General features: G+C 48.6%; 1 protein-coding gene across 1 annotated transcript; it reads right to left on the bottom strand.

The window, feature by feature from the left end:
- Nucleotides 1–14,564: 14,564 nt before the first annotated feature.
- LOC128713307 (PI-PLC X domain-containing protein 1) lies at nt 14,565–18,601 on the bottom strand. The gene is made up of 4 exons (XM_053808167.1): nt 18,466–18,601; nt 17,809–18,273; nt 14,883–15,633; nt 14,565–14,826 (listed from the first exon to the last, which is right to left on the bottom strand). The coding sequence occupies exons 1-4, from the start codon at nt 18,599–18,601 to the stop codon at nt 14,565–14,567; spliced, it is 1,614 nt and encodes a 537-aa protein (XP_053664142.1).

Genomic DNA, 18,601 nt, shown 5'->3' with positions numbered 1-18,601 from the left:
ACCTTGAGCGCAGACACCGAACACGAACACGGTCGCACGTACGAATAATCAATTGGCCGTAAAGTGGGTCAAATTCGATGGAAAAAGCCCCGAACCCGTTTCCTGCCTGACTCATCTTCATCAGCGGCACGATACCTTCCAGGTCGGTGGCACTACATTCCCATCCATCCTCGTCCATCGGGGCGTCGTGTGCTTTCGTCAAAAAATGAGGGGTGGAAAATACACACCGAATCATTCTTCTTGACAAGCAAGATGATCACACCGTGTGATGGTGATGATACTGCTGCCCGGTAGGGTCCACCGTTGGAAAAAAAAACACCCAAGGAAACAGCTCGGGAGACATGGAACGTGTGACACCGCCGGTAGAAATTTCACTCCGCCAAAGAGCGCCAGCCTTCACTAAATTAAACATGGCCAGAAACGAAAATTCATCGCCATCGCTTTTCGGAACGCCGGTCGGATACGTTTGCCGTGTGCCGTACACTTACACGATCCCGTACCCAGCCGGCCCAGGTGTACCAGGTGTGGCTAAAGTTTTGCGTATGTGAATTGAATTCAGTTTCATTTTTGTGGCTAGCTCTTCCCTGCTCCTTTTTTACATTCGATGCTCCAAATTTATTTCCTCCATTCCGTTTCATCGTGCACAAACTCATCCGCATGGAAATGGGGAAATTCGGTTGCCATTCTGTTACCCACCATTACAACACCCAGCATCTGTAGTGAGGTGTGTGGCATCGTTTTTTTTTTTTTTTGGCCCATACGTTTCGGTTTTATTTCCTCGTTATACATTCCACTGCAGATGTACGGGTGGGCAGGGTGTAAATTGTGCCAAGATTCGTTCGCTTTGTGTCCTTCATCACTCATCCACTCGTGTCCAGTGCGGGAGGATTCTTAATTTTATTCACTTCCAGCCGTGTGTTTCGGCAGTACAGCAGCGATCAAAAGCGAACATGCCTATCGTCTGTGTGGCGTGTGTCCTTTGCAAACCCGGGAACCAGTATCAGTGTCAGCAATGACAAACTTCATCAGCAATAATAATCAACCGTGGGGGAAAGGGGTTTGGTGGAAAATGTTCACCACCAGCCCTTGCTCCGGAGCAACAACGGGAAAACTTCCGGGCGGCCGAGGGGGAAAAAACGAAGAACTGTAAATCCTCAGTCTTGTAAAATGGATTAGTTTTGATTTCTTTTCCCCCAGAATGTGTCGCACATGACGTTCTCCTTTGGGAAGATAAACAAAACTCTCTTCAGTAGCAAGCATCTTTTTGGGTGCCTTGTGTGTGTGTGTGGGAGTGTGTGGTGTGTTTTAATTAAACTTTCCCATCAAGAAGCCAACGGCTTTGTTTACCAGAGGCCCCACAAGATTTAACCTGCCCTCGGTTACTGCGGCGATGCGCACAGCCAACCATTGGAGGTGTGTTTTATTTTACGTTATTAAATCGCTTCCCATATACCAGCTACCTGCGCTGGGGTGGTTGAAGTTTTCGGTCACTTCTTAGATTAACGCACTGCTTACAACACTTTAAAACACACCGGAAGGATATCCACCCCGTGCCACGGACGGAACCCTGCATGGAGCAAGCCGATTCCGTGCACAGGTTCCGTGTGCGGTAAGTTTCTTTCGCACCTTGCGTTGCCAACCCGGAAGCTGCCGGGGGTGGAAATTGAATCTCCGCCACGTGTAAAGAAACTCTTTCTGAAGTGATTAAATTTTATCACACTAACCTGCGTTGCGACCTTTGCCGGTGGGCTGACAGGTGGGCCCACCAATGGCCCACGGCAGCCATCGCTTCATCTATCTTCATGGAACAATAGCCAACAAGGGGTCAACTTTCTGCCAATGGGACGGGCTGGTGGTTGCCTATCGGTTCAGGCAGGAGCATGAAGAGTGTTAATGCAAATTAAAGCACCATTGAAGATTGTCTAAGATCACCCCCATGGTTTGGGACGCGATGGAGTTAGGCTATCCTTTGTCCTCATCCTTACCTTCGAGGTAAGTTGACTAACTCTGTTTGTTTAAAATGTTTTCTCATCATGATTTTTTGCTCCCACTAATGGTAGAAAAACTAGTTAAAATTACCTTCATTAGCAGCGTTAAAGTTGCTTCCGGCATGTTTCGAATGTCCTATTTCCTACCCTTCTTAAGATCCCTCTTGTAGTGAGCAACTTTTAGGCGATATAATTTATTAACAATGACCATGGTTGCTGGGGAAAGACTTTATCATTGCATTAAAATTGATCACTTTTCATTAGAAATATTATCTTCAGCCACTTACCAACACAACAAGGAGAGGTTTAAATCTCACAGCAGTACATACTGCTCAATCCACATCAAGGAAATTCATTGAAGAACGGATCTTAAATTTTTATTTACCAACCAAACTCACGCAAAACCTCTGCTGAAGTGTGTCGACCGTTCTTTGTACGGTTGTAATCACGGGAAACAAAACTCGCCTGCCCGCGAGACATGATTGAAAGTGACGACGGGCCCGACGGTTTACCCGGCAAATCTCTATTGCTTCCGACAGCTGACACAGTTCTGCTACGTACGTCGCGTTCGTTTATCTTTGCTGTACACACGTTTCCTCCCCGAAGGCAACCTGTGCAAGCAAAGTAAGAGTGTGCGAATTAAGAGAAAAAAAAAAAACATCCCAAACAAACAAAATACTAAAACATCCCCGTTCCGGTCAACCGTACACATTGCGCGCCGACAGCACTGTCGGGTGCCAGCTGCGTGGAAAATGAATTTCCCAACCCTTGTGGTTGTGAATTTCCCGGCCGGACTCGTTCGTCCACTTCCAATGAGTGGTGAGTGGCTTCTCGCACACACAAAGAGTGCGTGTGCCCGTGGGTGCGAGTGGAGTTCGGTGGCAATGCGCAGACTCGCCGAATTTTGTGCATCCGTTCTAAGTAAAAACATCGTGCGAGAGCGCTAGAACGAAGCGAAAGAGGCCGGAAGGAGCCGTTTCGGATTAGTCAGATCTTTGCCTACCGTTGGCCACGCCAGAGCTAAAACCCATCCCGATTTCCAGCGCCGCCTTGCGTCGACTGTGTTTTGTGTGTCGGATGCGTTTACTGTCGCGGTTTCGCGTTCCGTGTTAAAGGTGTATTTTTACGAATTTACGTGAGTGTGTGTGTGTGGGTCTGTTTGTATTGGGCATAATTGTACGGGGGAAGAAATCTTTAAAGCATTACGAGCAAGCAAAATCACTCTAAATAAATTGCCTAGACACATGGCCGCGTACCGCCTGGGGTGTTTCGTGATTTTGTTACGTTGTCACACACGAGTCGCAGAGCCGAGTGGCTGGTGAGAAACGACGGCTAGAGCGTGTTGATGGGAAAACACACCCCTCGAAAGGGATGTTAAAAGTGGGTATACGTGTGATTTGTTTGTGTTGAGTGTGTAACGTGTTTCGCTTCGCCCTTCCACACCATCCACCGTCCGGCGCAAAGTGGGTAAACGTGCATTGCGGGCCGTGCGGGCGACAGGTTCACCAGGAGATGGGTCCTCTTCAATCTTCAAACCTTAAGAAGGGAATCTTCCTTCAAGCACGCATCCTTTGATGCTCCCTGGGACGGCCTCGTGGCCGTATTATTCTTTAATTCCTTTCCGTGTTTGTGTGTATGTGTGGCCGGGTAAACAATAGGGCACAACAACGAAACGTCATCGACAGGGCCGTCTTCATGCCTCTTCAGCGCATCACTTCAGTCCAATCAAAGCCCGGCCCAAACAATGGCGAAACATCTCCGTCCCGCACATAAAGACGCAGAAGTTTCCGTGATGATAACGGTGTTGCGATAAAAAGCTGAGCACCAAATGGGGAAAGTGGTCCCGGTGGTCCTTTCAACGTGGGGTCGCTTCCCTTGGCAAGCGGCAGCGTGTTTGGCGTATACGTGCAGTAAGGAAATAAGGACAGCCCAGCAATGGCCAAATGCCAGCAGTGGCTTGGTTTTACGAATTAAAATACAAACGAAGCCACGAGGCGGTATACAACGTAGCTCCATTTTATGATGTGAAGTAAAATAATAGCGCAAAAACACAAACATTACAAAAGGAAGTGGAAAAGCACATATTAAATGGACACTCACGAATGTGGTCGACGTAGTAGGCAATAGTCAGCACAAAAGATAAGAGCAGCGGTTGCAATCGTTCCTCAGTTCTGCGGCAACTCTAGCTCCATGCAGTTAGCCAAACCCACAGATGCCAGCTGGTCGGATGGGTTGGAATTTCACATTGCAAACCCTCGGCGCAAGTATGGCTGTGTCCAGATAAAGTTCCGGTTCCGGTCGGTGCGACCAGCCGGGATAACCTATCACGCTCATAATCAGTGTTCTTCAGGGAAGGATTCTGTCCGGGAAAATCGGGGGAGAGGGTGGGGTGGGGGTGACCGCAAGAGCAACGGTATGAAGGCAGAAGGATAACAAGGTGCTATAGTACACCGTGTGCTGTGTGTAGTGGCGCTGGAATAAAATACGTGATTGTTATTTCAGCTGGTCACTCGCCTTTTCTGGACGGCGAAGAAGAATTTCCCCGCACCAAACCGGTTTGCAAGCAGAGAAAAGTTTTTTTTCCGCTGTGTCAGTGAGTTTGATAATTAAAAATTTTCACCCGAACGAATTGGCATTTTCCTACCCCGTTGGCTAAAGTGCAATTTGCCGAGATGCCCGACGCGCAACCCGCTCTTCTTCTCCTCCACAGTGCACAGAAAGCAACTCGAACGGTACGACGGTATCGAAGGTCGGTGGCCCGGAATAAAATACCGTGCAGTGCGAATAGCAAAGATTTTCATTCATTCAATCCGATCGCTCGGTCGTCTATCGCAGTTGGGAAGAAAAGTGTATTTGTGTGTGTGTGTTTGGGATAAGGTTTAAATTGCAGAGCAAAACGACGACGGAAAACAGAAATCGGAAACCCGGAAAAAAGGGGAAATTTAATGCTTAGTCAAGGCATCGCAAAAGGCACGACAAAAGCGATCGGTGAAATTTATTCCACTAGAACTTCCAGGAACGATTGTGTGCCCGATCGGTGTGGGGCCCAGCACCATGGTGCTAATAACGTACGAGATGGGAATCCCATAAAAATACAAAACTCTTCCGTTTGGAGCGCTGGGTGTTGATGCAAAACCGTAACCGTAAATCGATTTTCGCGGGGGGGCAAACGCCGATCCGAACCGATCCATTCGATGCGTTTATTTTCCTTCACCCATCGTATCCGCCGTTGGTTCTATTTTTGCAAATCTAATGTGTTTGTGCATTTTCACGTGTTCCTTGTGGGTGTCTTTTTTTCTTCGCATTTTACAGCTCATGTCCTTTGTTTATCTGTGCTTTAAAGGTGTGAAGTGAGGAACGAAAACGTAACCGGTCGAGTTATAGCGTTCAGTGCAGTGTGAAAAAAGTGAAACCATCTAGTAGGCCCCTTTAGTGCAAATGACGTGCAACAACAGCGGCATCGAAGTAGTTGTGAAAATTCAACCTGCAAGCGCAACAGGATAAGTGAAAAGGAAACAGATAAAAAAAATCATTTCCACCTGTGTACGTGTGTGTGTGTGCGAGTTTGTGGATGTGTGGAAAAAGGGCAACAATAATTCATTTATCACACGCAAATCCAAAAGCGTTCCGTGAATCGTGAAATAACCACCACGCAAACAAAAGGCATTATCCGCACCAAGTCTCCAGTGCCAGTGCCGTGCTCCGTAGGAATATCCGAGTACCGAGTGGAGGGGGCCGTGAAGAAGGATAATTTTTCCACCCGGAAGGACACCATCAAATTTGAGCCGCGTATTATTTTTTCTTTAATTGGATTAAAAAAAACGCCTGCGACAGCCGGAAGCGGAACTTCCGGAACCCGGTGGTTCCATTTGCACCCGTTCGGGGCGGCAAAAAAAAACGCATCAGGTGAGCGAAAAGGGTGATGATGCACTGTGTATTTTTTTTTCAGCCCGAACGTTCCCGATTCAGACCACCTGCTAGTGTGGACGGGCGCAAGGAAGCAGGTGGGGGGGGGGGGGGATATCCTTCGACTTTGCGTGACGGGCAGAATTGGCACGGCATGACTAATGAGCGCAATCAGTGAAGGAAAAATGGATTGGAGCTGAAAATGCGATAGCTCCTTTACCTGCGACGCGTTCGGCTATGCGGAAGATAAATTGGCCTGCTAGCGGCACATTGGCGATGCGAAAGTGTTTGCACGTCCGGGGCAATATATTTCGTAATTAAATTCCTTCAAAGTTCAGTCGCAGATCGCTCCCGAACGTGGCCCTGCTTGGGGACGGTGGCGAGTTTCAGACGAGATTGTTTTGGGGGTATATACACCCCCAGGTAGACAAACTTTCCCACCTGTTATTTACTGCCGCAGTCATTCATTCGCTTAAAACTGTACACCGAAAATTGTCTAAAAAATTCAAGGAGTCCAATTAGATCGGGAGCGACCCAATTAGGGGTTTCCAACTAAGCACGTTCTACACGAAATGGGAAAAGTTTATTCCCTGATCCTGGTAGGCTGGAAGGCTGGAATCGATTTTAAAATTTAATGCAATAGTTTTTTTTTGGGGCATTAATTACCATTCAGTAAATTTATATGCGACATTTCAAAATTATCACCATTTTCGTAAGCATGTTAATCCGCCTCGAAACCTCCGCATTAAACTAGATCCACGTTATTATGTCACCGTGCGCATCAATCTTCTTGTCAAAAAAGGGGGGGAAAACGACTAAAACCTCCCAACGTGCGGAAAGGCTGTGTACCAAGGAAAACCCTCCTCATAAATACCCATCTACGTCAGACGCAGCCCCAAGATCTCCATAATTATATTCGCATCGACGGCAAGGCGAACCCATTAACCGCCGTGTGTGCGTGTGCGAACTTTTTGTGTCGTACAAATGGTTGTAGCGGGGCGAACACGGCCGTCGGATGCCGTTTGTGCAAAACCATGTAGTGCTTTAATGTATTCCTCATCAACAACCCCAATCCGGCGTTGTGCATTATGATGATAATGCTTCGGCTGGCGACGGTTCCATCGCCCAGAACGGAGCAAACAAGCGCTTCCCGCCTGCGCCAGAATGAACAACACACGGTTTGCCGGGAGGATTTATGATGCTTTGATGGGTAGGACTGCCTGGTAGATGTGTGGCATCATCTTGCTCGGCCTCCGACAAGAAGTAAGCGAACTAGGACCTTCCCTTGTTACGCTGCAAGCAGCGGGAAAAATCTGTATGATCTCATGCTACGGGGTTGTGGACGAATGGCGGGAGCGCAAGCAGTGTACTGTTACAGCAAGTTGCTCATAAAATGCGCAAATGGCAAACAAAGCGACGTGTCGGTAACAATTTCTACCTTTTTTTTTTGCTCGGTTCTGGTTTGCTGTCACACTAGACTACTCAGCACTAGACTACTCCTTACCGACCTCAAAATGGTGGGCGAGTGTGTCGTCAAAGAAAAAAAAAACCCGTCAACTCTAAGAACGCCTCCCTTTGCCTTTACCGCGACTGATTCGAGGTTGGAGTCAAACAAAGGGAAAGCCTTTTCGAAATGCCAGCTGTTTAACAAAGTAACTAAGCGATGCCCCCCTTTAAGGAAACCGAACGCAAACACCACTGGAGGGACAAACCACGAGATATGTTCCGCGAAATGATGATTTTTCTCATACCGGGGCCAGGCCAGTGAATTATAGCTCCGGGCCGAAACATAAGCAAAACAGCACCCGGGGAAACTCCGGAACTGAGCTGCACGAAAGTGCGACCGTGTGGAAAGGATGCCGAAAAGCAAACAAACACCGGACGAAAACTCCATCATAAATGAACAAAAGCGTCGTTGATTTTTGATTACACAAGACTTGCGCTCGGTTCAACTTTTCTTTTTTCGGTTCGGGGGCCCGTGGGCGTCCGTGAAGGAGTGGTCAACTTGTGATCTTGCCGCCAGTTAACCAGCGCCAGAAAGTAAATCCATCACTTCTCCACATCACAAGCCAAACGATAATAATGTTCAGTGCGGTGTTCCGAGAAATTAGACGACAAGGCCATCGGAAATTCCTGGGGTCCTGGGCATGAGGCATTCCATTTCCCATTTGTTCCATCCTTGATGGGGGGAAGAGCAATAATGAATTGAGCAGCATATTTGCCCACACCATAAGCTCTGTTTCCAAAAATATACTCCGCTCGCTTGAAAGGATCTCCGGAGGTTGGATGAATGGCTATAGAAAAGCGATTATAGTTGTTCGCTCGAAAATGGAAAGCCGCCTCGAGGCTTTCCCGTAGCGAATTGGCGGTCGCTTGAAGCCGACAAGCCGTTGATAACTGCTTAACCACTCCCTCCAAACGTGTAGGCTCATCTTCATCAAATGCAAAGGTTACAATGTTACAATCAGCAACACAGCGTGTTCCCTTGCGTGTCCCGTTCCCTGCCTGCCCGGTGGCGTAATGAATAAATGAATGCCGAACGCAGCATGGATCCGCTGGCGAATGGCTGCCGCTGTATCCCTGCCGTCCTCGGTGTGAATGGTTTGAATTTAATTTACAAAAGCAACCAACGAGAACCCACCATCAACGGCTGATAATCATACCCGGGCAAGGAAGAACAAGCAAGCGGAAGAATTCGGTGTCTTCGGCAAACGACAACAAGTATCCGAGGCACTCTCCACCGGGCCACATCGCTTATCTGATGGTGCTTTGCATGTTATTTCCCACGTAAAACTGTCCGCTTTTCCTGTTATCGCAAGTTTTGGTTGGTTGGTTAGCGTCGCCAAAGGCTCGGTGTGTGGTGCGCTCGTTTGCGTTTCTCAGGTACCGGAGAGCCCGCAACAACTGGTTAAGCCTTAACGGGGATGTTTTCTTTCAGCGGAACAAAAATGTCAACTGTTGATGATGAGTACGCAAGATTCAGGGGCGTCATCTTTTGTGTGAAGAACTTGTTGTGTGTCCTAAGGAAAGCACCAAGTGTTTCCTAGGATACTGTGGGGTTATATCGATTATCTCTCGGAGCATTTTGTGAGTGCTTGGTTATGTAAAGTGAAGATGTTTAACTGTACTACCTTTCTTCTTCTTCTTAATCTTGGGCATAACACCCTTAAGAGGTCATAGCCCTGCCAGTTATGGCTTTCTTTGCCTTCATTTACCCGTAACTGGATGATGGGATTTTGGACCGCTCCTGTCGTGTGAAGACCGACGCCGCTTCCCACCAGCACTAATATTCGCTTCTAGTTCTCCAAAAGTTCCGAATTGAGCGTCCTGTCAAACGACCAGACATTACTTACTGATGTCTGCTAATGAAACAGAAAGAAAAATCGTCCAGCACGAAGCAGGAATGCCTTTAATCGGCCACTCTTATTAATGGATACATCGAGCATGACGCTAATAAAGCGTTCGTTCGTACTGGCTGTCCAGAATGTCACGATGGACTGCCCAGCCCGCCGTACCACCGCACCTATCTCCGGGGCAACGATAGATGTACGTATTAGCGAATCTACCACCCCGCAGAGTGATGTGTCCGTGCGAATAAGGGAATGGGATTTGAATAAGTGATAACGCTAATTGATACATGGCGCAAATTAGGATTTAATTCAACGAGGTTCTAGTGTGTCCTCACCCTTACAGCAAGCGATGAGGATGCGACCGGGCAGACAATTAAGGCCAGACACACTGTTCCGCTTTTTTTATCGCTTTTACCGAGGTATGTCAGCAGATACGGTGTGTGTGTGTGTGTGTGGCTAACTATGGCCGACGAGTACGACTAGGTGCGGACTAGAGCGACTCAACTGCACTTACCGCACCGATAAAACCCACAACACACCCAGGTGTACCATGTGATGGTGATGGATGACGGCACTCACCGGCCAGGAGTTGGTGCCCCATCCATGTTGTAAGCCGTTATAAATGCACCATCCCGAATAATTATGAAATGAGACATTGTGGCCAGTACCGTAGTCAGTCGTTCGCTGTAAGCTCTTCAGGAAATTACAACGAAGGATACAATGTGCCGCTCAATAAGGAAAATGCGTTACACGAGCGGGAGTGACATTTTCCAGCCTAAACCATGACGAACCAAACGGGAGCTGCAAATCGCACCAGCCCGGCCCTCGCTGTGGTATGTACTGTAATTAGGTCTAGCAAAGGACTTTCTCAAATATAACTGATGGAACCAAAGCGGTACAGAGGGATGGGACAAGCTGCGGGAACCCGCCTCAACAACAGATTAAACGATGATTAATTATCGTACGGCTTCGGGCCGGAATCCGGATGATTTGGGATTGGTTGCGATACAGATGAATTGTATTGCCCATGCGCCCCCGGTACGGTATATCATCATGATTTGTGTACCTTCGTGACATACCACAATTGTCGTTTGATTCGTAAGTTTTTTTTCTTCTTCTCTCCCACACCCGCTGCTGGACCACCGCTCCCGCTGATGCGATTCGAAGCCTGGCGTATGCGGGGCACGTAGCTGCTGCTGTGTGAAGTACTGCCACGCCGAACATCCTCCCGGGAGGGATAAACTACCGGTACCGGGCACTGTCTGAAAAGTGTACGGACAGCCTAAACAATCAACCGGAGGGCAGAGGTCTATTCAAGCGACCTTTGGGGATGGTTCGTACGTGATTCTGACCCAACGGTGGAACGGTTTTTGTACGAACGGGTACCGTATGTTTAAATAATGTTTTTCCACCGATCAAACCGGGCTAATGTTTTTCAAATGTACTCTCCCGAAACGGTACGCGAAACGGACGCCATTGTCCCTTTGGCGGCTGTGGTCCGGAGTGTGTATGGTTTAAGCTCACAACCACACAGCATTCACATGAAATGGTCCATTATTTGGAGTTTAACGCACGTGGGTGGCTAACCCCGGGGCCGGGTTGGAGTGGACGGTTTACACAGGACGGTCGCACGATTTATCCCCGCTAAGCTTGATTAATAAGCTATGAAATACGATCGTGAACGGTTTTAGGGAGATTATCGCAAGAGCACAGGCTAATTCCAATGCTCAACTTTGGTCGCTGGTTTTACTTTCCCCTTCGGAACTACATGAATATTAATGTTTACCGTACATGCCGAACCCACCGAATATCCGTACCTGGGCGCACCACAGCACGTGACGTGGATACATTAAACGGTGATAAAAATAATGAAATCCATTTCTGCAATCACCATACATTAAGGACTTCCAGTGCGGTGTGTGTGTGTGTGTTTTTTGTTGTTGTGTGGTTAAAGTAAAAACAAATGATGTGGCATAGTATTTTGGTTTGAAACTTGTCCATGAATTTTTTTTGTTTCGCTTTCCCCGTTCGCGCTGTTTTTGCTTGCTAGAGGCAACGAACATTCCACATGCTCTCACGTAAGGTGACCAAAAGTTAGCCAGCTCGCAAGTGTGCACTCGGTATGTCCGGCACCGGTGGTCACATACACAAATATTTGCCCTAAATCCTTGCCGTAGCACCAGGTCGCAGGTCCCTCGGGGGCTTGTACACGACCCGGCACAGTAGAATGCGTTTCCAGGGAGCGAAATCAGCTCATTCGAATGCCCTGACTCCGGGCTATGTATATTTACGGGCGCACAGGAACCTTCTGCCAGCTAGGAAATGACCTTGTTGCGTTGTGGAAGTGTTGTGCCTATTTTCAGCTACCGGCGATCCTGTTGGCCGCGAATGGAAGGTGGGCAGCTTGGACAGGCCAGATGGAGCCGGCTACGACCGGGTTTAGGGCGCCCGGTACCATTAGAACACGCATTGAATTTCCTACTCACCCCGGTTTTCTTTGTGCAATCAAATGTGCAACGGTGCATGGGATTCAAAAATCCCGAAACGTACCGGAGCCCAATAGACCGTTGGACGTGATGTGAGCGGTAGTCGACATGAGGTACATAGCTATGCAACCACCAGCCAGAGCGTAGAATTTCCGGAATACATACGTCCTTCAAACTCCGGTGCAGTGTATGGTTTGAATGGTTGGAACTACATTTTCGCGCTTACAAACATTACCCGCCTTCACGTACGTTGAGTGTTTTTTTTTCGGTTTCGGTAAAAAGCTTTCAAAGCTGTTTCTTCGCAGCTCAAGATAAATGCATACTATTAGCTGTACACACCGGAAGGCGTGGGCCGTGGCCCCGTGCTACGGCCCATTATACAATGCAACGAAGAATTGGAGTCGATTTATTATTTGCACTTTCGCAAGACGCCAGTTTCATTACGTAGTCGGAACGAATTTCGCTCAGACGAACACTAATAGCGGGGTGTCCTTGGAAAGGATTTAACCTTCGGTGTCAGCAGTTAGTTTTGAATGTTTATTCTGAGAGCGTGTAGAAATAGCGTTGGTATACTGCTACTAGCAGTTTCCCATGATAATTTACGTTTAATTGTTTACCTTGATAAATCATGCCACAACAGTTCGCTTTCATTTCACAATCTTGTGCATATCTTTAAATTGACATTGAAAAATGATGGTTTTTCATCTCAAAATTTTCCTAAAACAAATATTGCACATCGATTGAAAACCAAAACGTAACGATATTGAGCATCAAACGATGCTAAGCATTTCCTCGTCCAGATATGATCAAAAAATTTAAGAAATATCAACCATTTCCTTTCCCAGCCGCAACACACACACACACAGTGTGAGAATTTTCCTTTTGCCATACACACACAACTACCATCCGACTTATGTCAGTTGGCGCCCCACGTCGTTTCATCATCTATCATGTTCGGTTTTTCGCTGAGTGAAGCTTTTCCTGCCAATCATCACACCACGAGCGCCACAGATTGAAAATCGAATTTCGTTACCTTTATTAAAAAAAAAAAACCAGGCGAAATGTCTACCGGCTCACGATTGCTGGGGCCACCGCGGAAACCTTTTCTTCCGGGCCCGAAGTAAAAACCCGAAGCGAGAAAGCTACACTAAAACCTTGGCGTGTGGTAATTTTTGCTACGCTTTCATATTTCCTTTTCCATAACGCTTTGGGGGCCCTGGCGGCGTGAAGCGTGACCGGGAGAGAAGAGGGGCCACGGAACGAAGATTTACGTTACTGCAAAGCAAAATTCATGGCAGGAGACCAGCTTCACCCGCAGCGAAGGTGCACACGGATCGGAACCCCGTGAACAACCGGGCCAGGCCAGCTTTTCGGCCGTATCCTTTTAATGGCGGCCATGATAAAACGGTACGCCAAAACCCGTAACCCGGTAGGCGAACACCTTCGAAAAGCAACCCCTGCCCTGCTTCGCTCTGCGCCCGACCATTTCCCCACCGTGCAAAGTCGGATTGATGTGTCGACTGAAATGTCGACGCTCCGACCAACCCAACCGGCCGAACCCATCTCTTGCCCTATCTCGCCCAAACGGCTCCCAAATGCGAGATGAATGCGCATTTGGGGTTTTTGGGTTTCAGCTTTGGGCGGCTTAATTTAACCATTTTATTCTTTATGGGCTAGAAAAAAAGGGGTGGTTAGTGTTTGAGAAACGAAATTGATTTCCTTTCAACGTTGGTTTCTCGTAAAGGTTTATTTTCCCCCGCTTGCAAATCCGGCAGGGGTATTGCCTTCGTCCGGCTGTCAGAATGCAGTGTAAAACTAACGCAAATAAAGTAACGCGATAAGAATGGCTAACTAAACATAAAGCGAAACAACTACAGGCAAGCAAATAACCGACCCCAACCTCACCATGGTAAAGAAAGGCAATCGCGAAGAAATGCTGCATCGCTATCATCGTTAAATATTAACGAGCCAAACGGTGGCCAACCACCCGTCTTCACCGTCATAAACCATCGACTCGAGTTTCGAGAACGTTTGGCAAACCCTTCCACAAAGATGATCAATGATGGAGCCATTTTTTGGGGAAGAGGATAAAATTCAAACCACTATAAAGTCTGCAGTCGAAGGTAACGGGAAGCGAAACAAAATACTTCATCAAAAACGGCCATCTTTATGATGAATTCCGCCAGGGAATTCCCCAGCTTGGATGGAGTTCCACACGCCACTCAGATGTACATTATCGTTTCGATAAGCTCATTAATTCGGAACCATTAATCCCGGCCCAGCATTCGGACATATAATTGCACTTCGAAATATGGGTACCGGGTTGCACTTCTAACCCAGGCGGGAGCGGACGCTAATAAACGTCAGTTATTTATGGTGTTATGTCCATAAAACGAAATAAAAATCCGTCCATCCACACAAATGGACAGAACCACCTTTCCCAGCAGCCAAAACCCCATCCCATTGATAATCAATCGACGTCGACAGAGGACGCCCGAACGCCCGGTGGTTGTCGCTCGTGTGCTGGTTTGATTTTTCATGTTCGCCACCGGTAAACTACGCCAGCCCACTGTCACCACATCGTTTGCCAGCGCTGTATTTGACGATCTCCAGAATTACCCTTCCGGGCCGACTCACCGACTGCTCCAGTTCGATCGATTTTCCCGGTGCTATTTTAAGCCTCTCAATTAGTGATTAATTAGCGATGATTCGCGATGTTCGACGGGAGTTGACGGGTGGCCACCGTACGAACGGTCCAACATCTAATGAGTTTTCTGGATGTCCAACTGGCGGTGCGTAACGTAATTGCTCCTGTTGCTCCTGATGTTTTAGTACTAGTAGTGGTATTTTATTGAACCATTTGGAACACGCTTCAGATTCCAGTAGATTGCCGCCTCGACGATGCTGGTACCGCGCACAAAGTCGACTGCGACCACGTTGGCGGTTGGGCCGAGATCTTCAAAGTACCACTTGGTCACGAATCGGTTCACCGAGTCGGCCATCTTGCGCAGACCACCGTACCGGTCGGTAATGACACCCCACGGGTCGGGCGTTAGCTCGGCCATATCGGCCACCGGCCGGTACGAGTATTCCCGGCTGAAACAGGCACAAGATATGAGTTCCCGCTTTGACGTGAGTGTCACCATACTTACAATCCACGAGGATGGTGCACCTTGAACAGGTAGTCCTTCAGATCGTTCACCTTCTGCACATTGCCCCAGCGCTGCTGCACCGAACGCCACACCACGTGCGAGAACGACCGGAAGGCAAACTCGTGATCGTAGGCCAGCACGACCGTCCTCCCGCCGGCCCACACATCACCGAGCGTCCCATCCCACCCGATGCTCGGATTGGCCATCACGTCCCCGAGCGCGCTCTGCAAGAAGTTGATCAGCTTCGTGTGAATGTTGTACTCCTTGCCAAATCCTACCGGGAACTCTTGCACATCCACCACGATAATTTCGCGCGTTTCCTGCGCGTAACGCTTGATCTGCCCGAGAATGTCGATCAGCGGATGGAGCCGCGAGATGCCGTGGTTGGCCCAGAACGGTGACGGGCTGTTTTTGTAGTATCCGACGCGCAGATCGATGTACCGGATGCCCTGCAGCAGCTGCCCGTACACATCGTCGTCCTGCGTCAGCGCGTACTTGGTGATGATCGTTTCCTGATACTGCGGATCGAAACCGGCCTTGTACGAGGCGGAATCGTGCGTACCGGGTATGAACAGTTCCCGCATGCGGAACGCACCGAGATGCGGCCGCAGGTCCGTCATCCATCGCGGGTGCAGCTTCATGCAGTGCGCCGACACGACGGTCCCATTCGGCCGCACGAAGTACGCGTAGTAGCCGTAGCAGCTGGTGTTTGTGTTGACGCCGTTCATGAGATCGTAATTAAATTTGATACCTGCGTGGAATGGAAAAGCGGTTACAGCGGTGGTTTGAAGGTGTTGGGATGGATGCCCGCATGTGTATTGGTCCCGGGTGGTCGTGGGAATTTTGATGCCACGGGGGGAGTTGCGGTGGCTGCGGACCAGCGTTGGTCTAATTGCAGTCTCATTAACATTTCTTCCCGTGACTGCACCGGTAGGATGGTTAGAGTGGCAGTAAATGAGGCGTATGTAAGCGAAGGTTTGAGTCATGCTAGGCGGGCGTAACACCGGTCGGCTCTCGGGGTGTGTTATTATTGTGTTAGCGGTCGTTCTCGAACCAGCGGCCAAACAGGTTTACTGCACCGGCGCCGGCTTAGACGGTGATTCACTTGCGATTTGTCAGATAATTTTATGACACAATTGTTTCGATTGTGGTGCGTCCTTTCAATGTTATCTAAGAGGAGTATTCTTGTTGTTTTTAACCTCCGTCTATATGTGGACGTCACGTGTCTTTATGACTCATCCATTGGCAGAGCGACAGAAGAGTTCTTTAGTGGAAATTTTGCAAAACCTAAACAATCATGTTACCAAGCGGTGAATACCTTTAAGAAATGTAAAAATTAATGTAAACGAATATCCTCAACATGGTTTACAAGAAGCAACAGCATCTAGTAATGGAATAGCATTTCTTGGGATTTCGCCTCCCAAAATGACACGCATAAAATACGTAATTTATGCTAATGAGTGTGAAATTAGGTGCACGTGTTCTGGCGATGCCGATGACTCTACCACCTATGTGTTTTTTTTGTGTGCTTTGCCAACAAAGACCTGGTTCAGCAGAACAGCTAATACCTTCAGCAGGAATTTTATCTCGATATAGTCATATAAGCTCGTTTTGTCGCCCTTTTTCTTCACCCTTCACCCTAACCTCAAAAGCGATAAGCATCATGCCAGCCCGTTGAAATGTCGTTCAGCAATGGGGGGGTTTTTTTTGCGTACCGTGTGCATCTACGGTGCGTAGCTCCTATCGTAGCACCAGCGACGATATCATCACCATTTTCACCAACAGTGTGCCAATTTTGTCGATCCGAAGGACTCTCGCATCGGGATGGAAACAAACCTGAAACCGACCACCGTTCTAATGACCATTTCCAATCGTGCTCCTTTTGATTGCGAACCCAACCCCAACTGTTGCCGCCACCGTGTTCCGGCGTACGTGACAATCGTACCAAGGCTCCCGTACGACATGATACTCGACGGCTCGCCCGGGGTTGGGTTGTTGGTTTTGCCACTTTTCAAGCGTTTCGAATGGATGCAAATGGGTGGTTTGAGTTGTTAGTTTCGACGACCATTCGCATGTCGACCCCATGTTTCGTTCAGGATAATACCGATAATCTAAATTTCCTCATTTGCCAAAGTACTTCGGTGTACGCCGGTACTCGATTTTTTTTTTGGTTTTGTTTTGCAAATGCGATCTAGCGGCAGTGGATTTGTGAGAGAATTCGATTAAAGCGTCTAAACCGAGAGGCTTAGTAAATGGCAACAGCGCCACTGTCGGAGAGTGTTTGTGTTTAGCACGTTTTTTTCGCTGTTGTTTCTCGCTGAGCACAAACGCTATTAAAATGCTATTCCACTAGCAATCACTGTCACCTTATGCGTTGCACTCTGCCCGGCAACTGATATCCAGAAGTGTGTACACTTAATTCTAACGCAACGCTCTGGAAATGATTTGCGGTGCTTAACCGCACATACTCCAACATGCCAACAGCACCACAACAAAGGGCCGGAGAAGTCGGAACGGAATGGACGAACCGTCATACACACAGATGCCGCATAGAATTATGCCAAATGCATAATGGTCAGTACGTCACGATAAACGTGTTGTGTGGCTTTACCCCCCCCCCCCCAGCACGTGTCACGCTTCGGCGCTTCGCCACCCTTTGTGTTGCACACACACACACTTTCTCGACCGCCAGTGTCGCTTATCACACCGAACACGCTTAGAAACCGTTTCTAAGCCACTGCTCAGAGCGAGAGTCGGAGGAGTTCTAACCCTTACAGCACACCGAATAACAATGTTGCAGGAATTTACATGCACCACCTGGAAGCGCTTGCGACATACACCGTCGTACATTAAGCATTCCAAATTTATGTCCACAATATTTCTCCCCAAATCCGGAAGCGGTGGTAAACTCCCCTTCCATTCTTACCGGTCTTCGTCCAGCCGTTGGTGTAGATCGGTTGTAGTGAAAATAGCACTTCCTTCTTGCGGTAGCCCGATTCGTCCCGGAAGTCATACACCCACCCGAGCTCCATCTCGCTGTAGGTGCTTGTCGTGGAGACGCTATTTTCGGTAGTAGTGCCACCGTTTCCATCACTCCCACCACCGGTCACTTCCGGCGTGCTGAGGGCGATGCTCGCGGCATCATCACCCATCATCAGCGTCATCGCACCACTATCGTTGCCGGTTACGTCCGAAGGGGTGGTGCTGCTGGTATCGGAGTCACTCGTGTAGTAGTAGTAGCGCGGTTCGAACGCTTCCACCGGGTACTGTTCGGCCAGCAGTATGTAATTGGATAGATCGTCGAAATTGCGCCACGCCAGCTCGAGGGTTCGGGTGCGCGCGTTCACCGTAATGTAGAGATCGTCCATTTCCGGCTTGTACTCACGATCACCTGCAGTAAGCGGAAAGTGAATGTGTGTGTGAGAGAGAAAGATCATCATCACCCCCGGCAGGGGGGGGGGGGGGGGGGAGGGGGGTGGTTTGGGGAAACAGACATTTGATTGACAATTTTCGGATAACACCAACTGCGTCACAAGACGCGCCTTTTGCATACCGCGGGATGGTGAGCAGTTCCACTGTTTACCTGAGGCTCGCTGGGCTAACCCTCGCGTGGTTGCAGTTTGAAGCAATACTAGCACCCCCAACAACATCCCGATGCTAACCCTGACCGCATCGCTGTTGTTGTTGTAGTTGTTGTGGTTTCGCACTGTGAAGGACAT

The sequence above is a fragment of the Anopheles marshallii genome, chromosome 3 (assembly GCF_943734725.1).
Source record: "Anopheles marshallii chromosome 3, idAnoMarsDA_429_01, whole genome shotgun sequence".
NCBI lineage: Eukaryota > Metazoa > Arthropoda > Insecta > Diptera > Culicidae > Anopheles > Anopheles marshallii.
This window is presented reverse-complemented; position numbering and strand designations above follow the sequence as displayed.

What these genes read in the sequence shown, in the direction of transcription:
- LOC128713307 (XM_053808167.1), bottom strand. Translation starts at nt 18,601, where the DNA reads ATGTCCTTCACAGTGCGAAACCACAACAACTACAACAACAACAGCGAT. An exon ending in CAACGGCTGGACGAAGACCG is followed by an intron (nt 15,634 to 17,808) that starts GTAAGAATGGAA and finishes CATTCCACGCAG; the next exon opens with GTATCAAATTTAATTACGAT. An exon ending in GTGCACCATCCTCGTGGATT is followed by an intron (nt 14,827 to 14,882) that starts GTAAGTATGGTG and finishes TGCCTGTTTCAG; the next exon opens with CCGGGAATACTCGTACCGGC.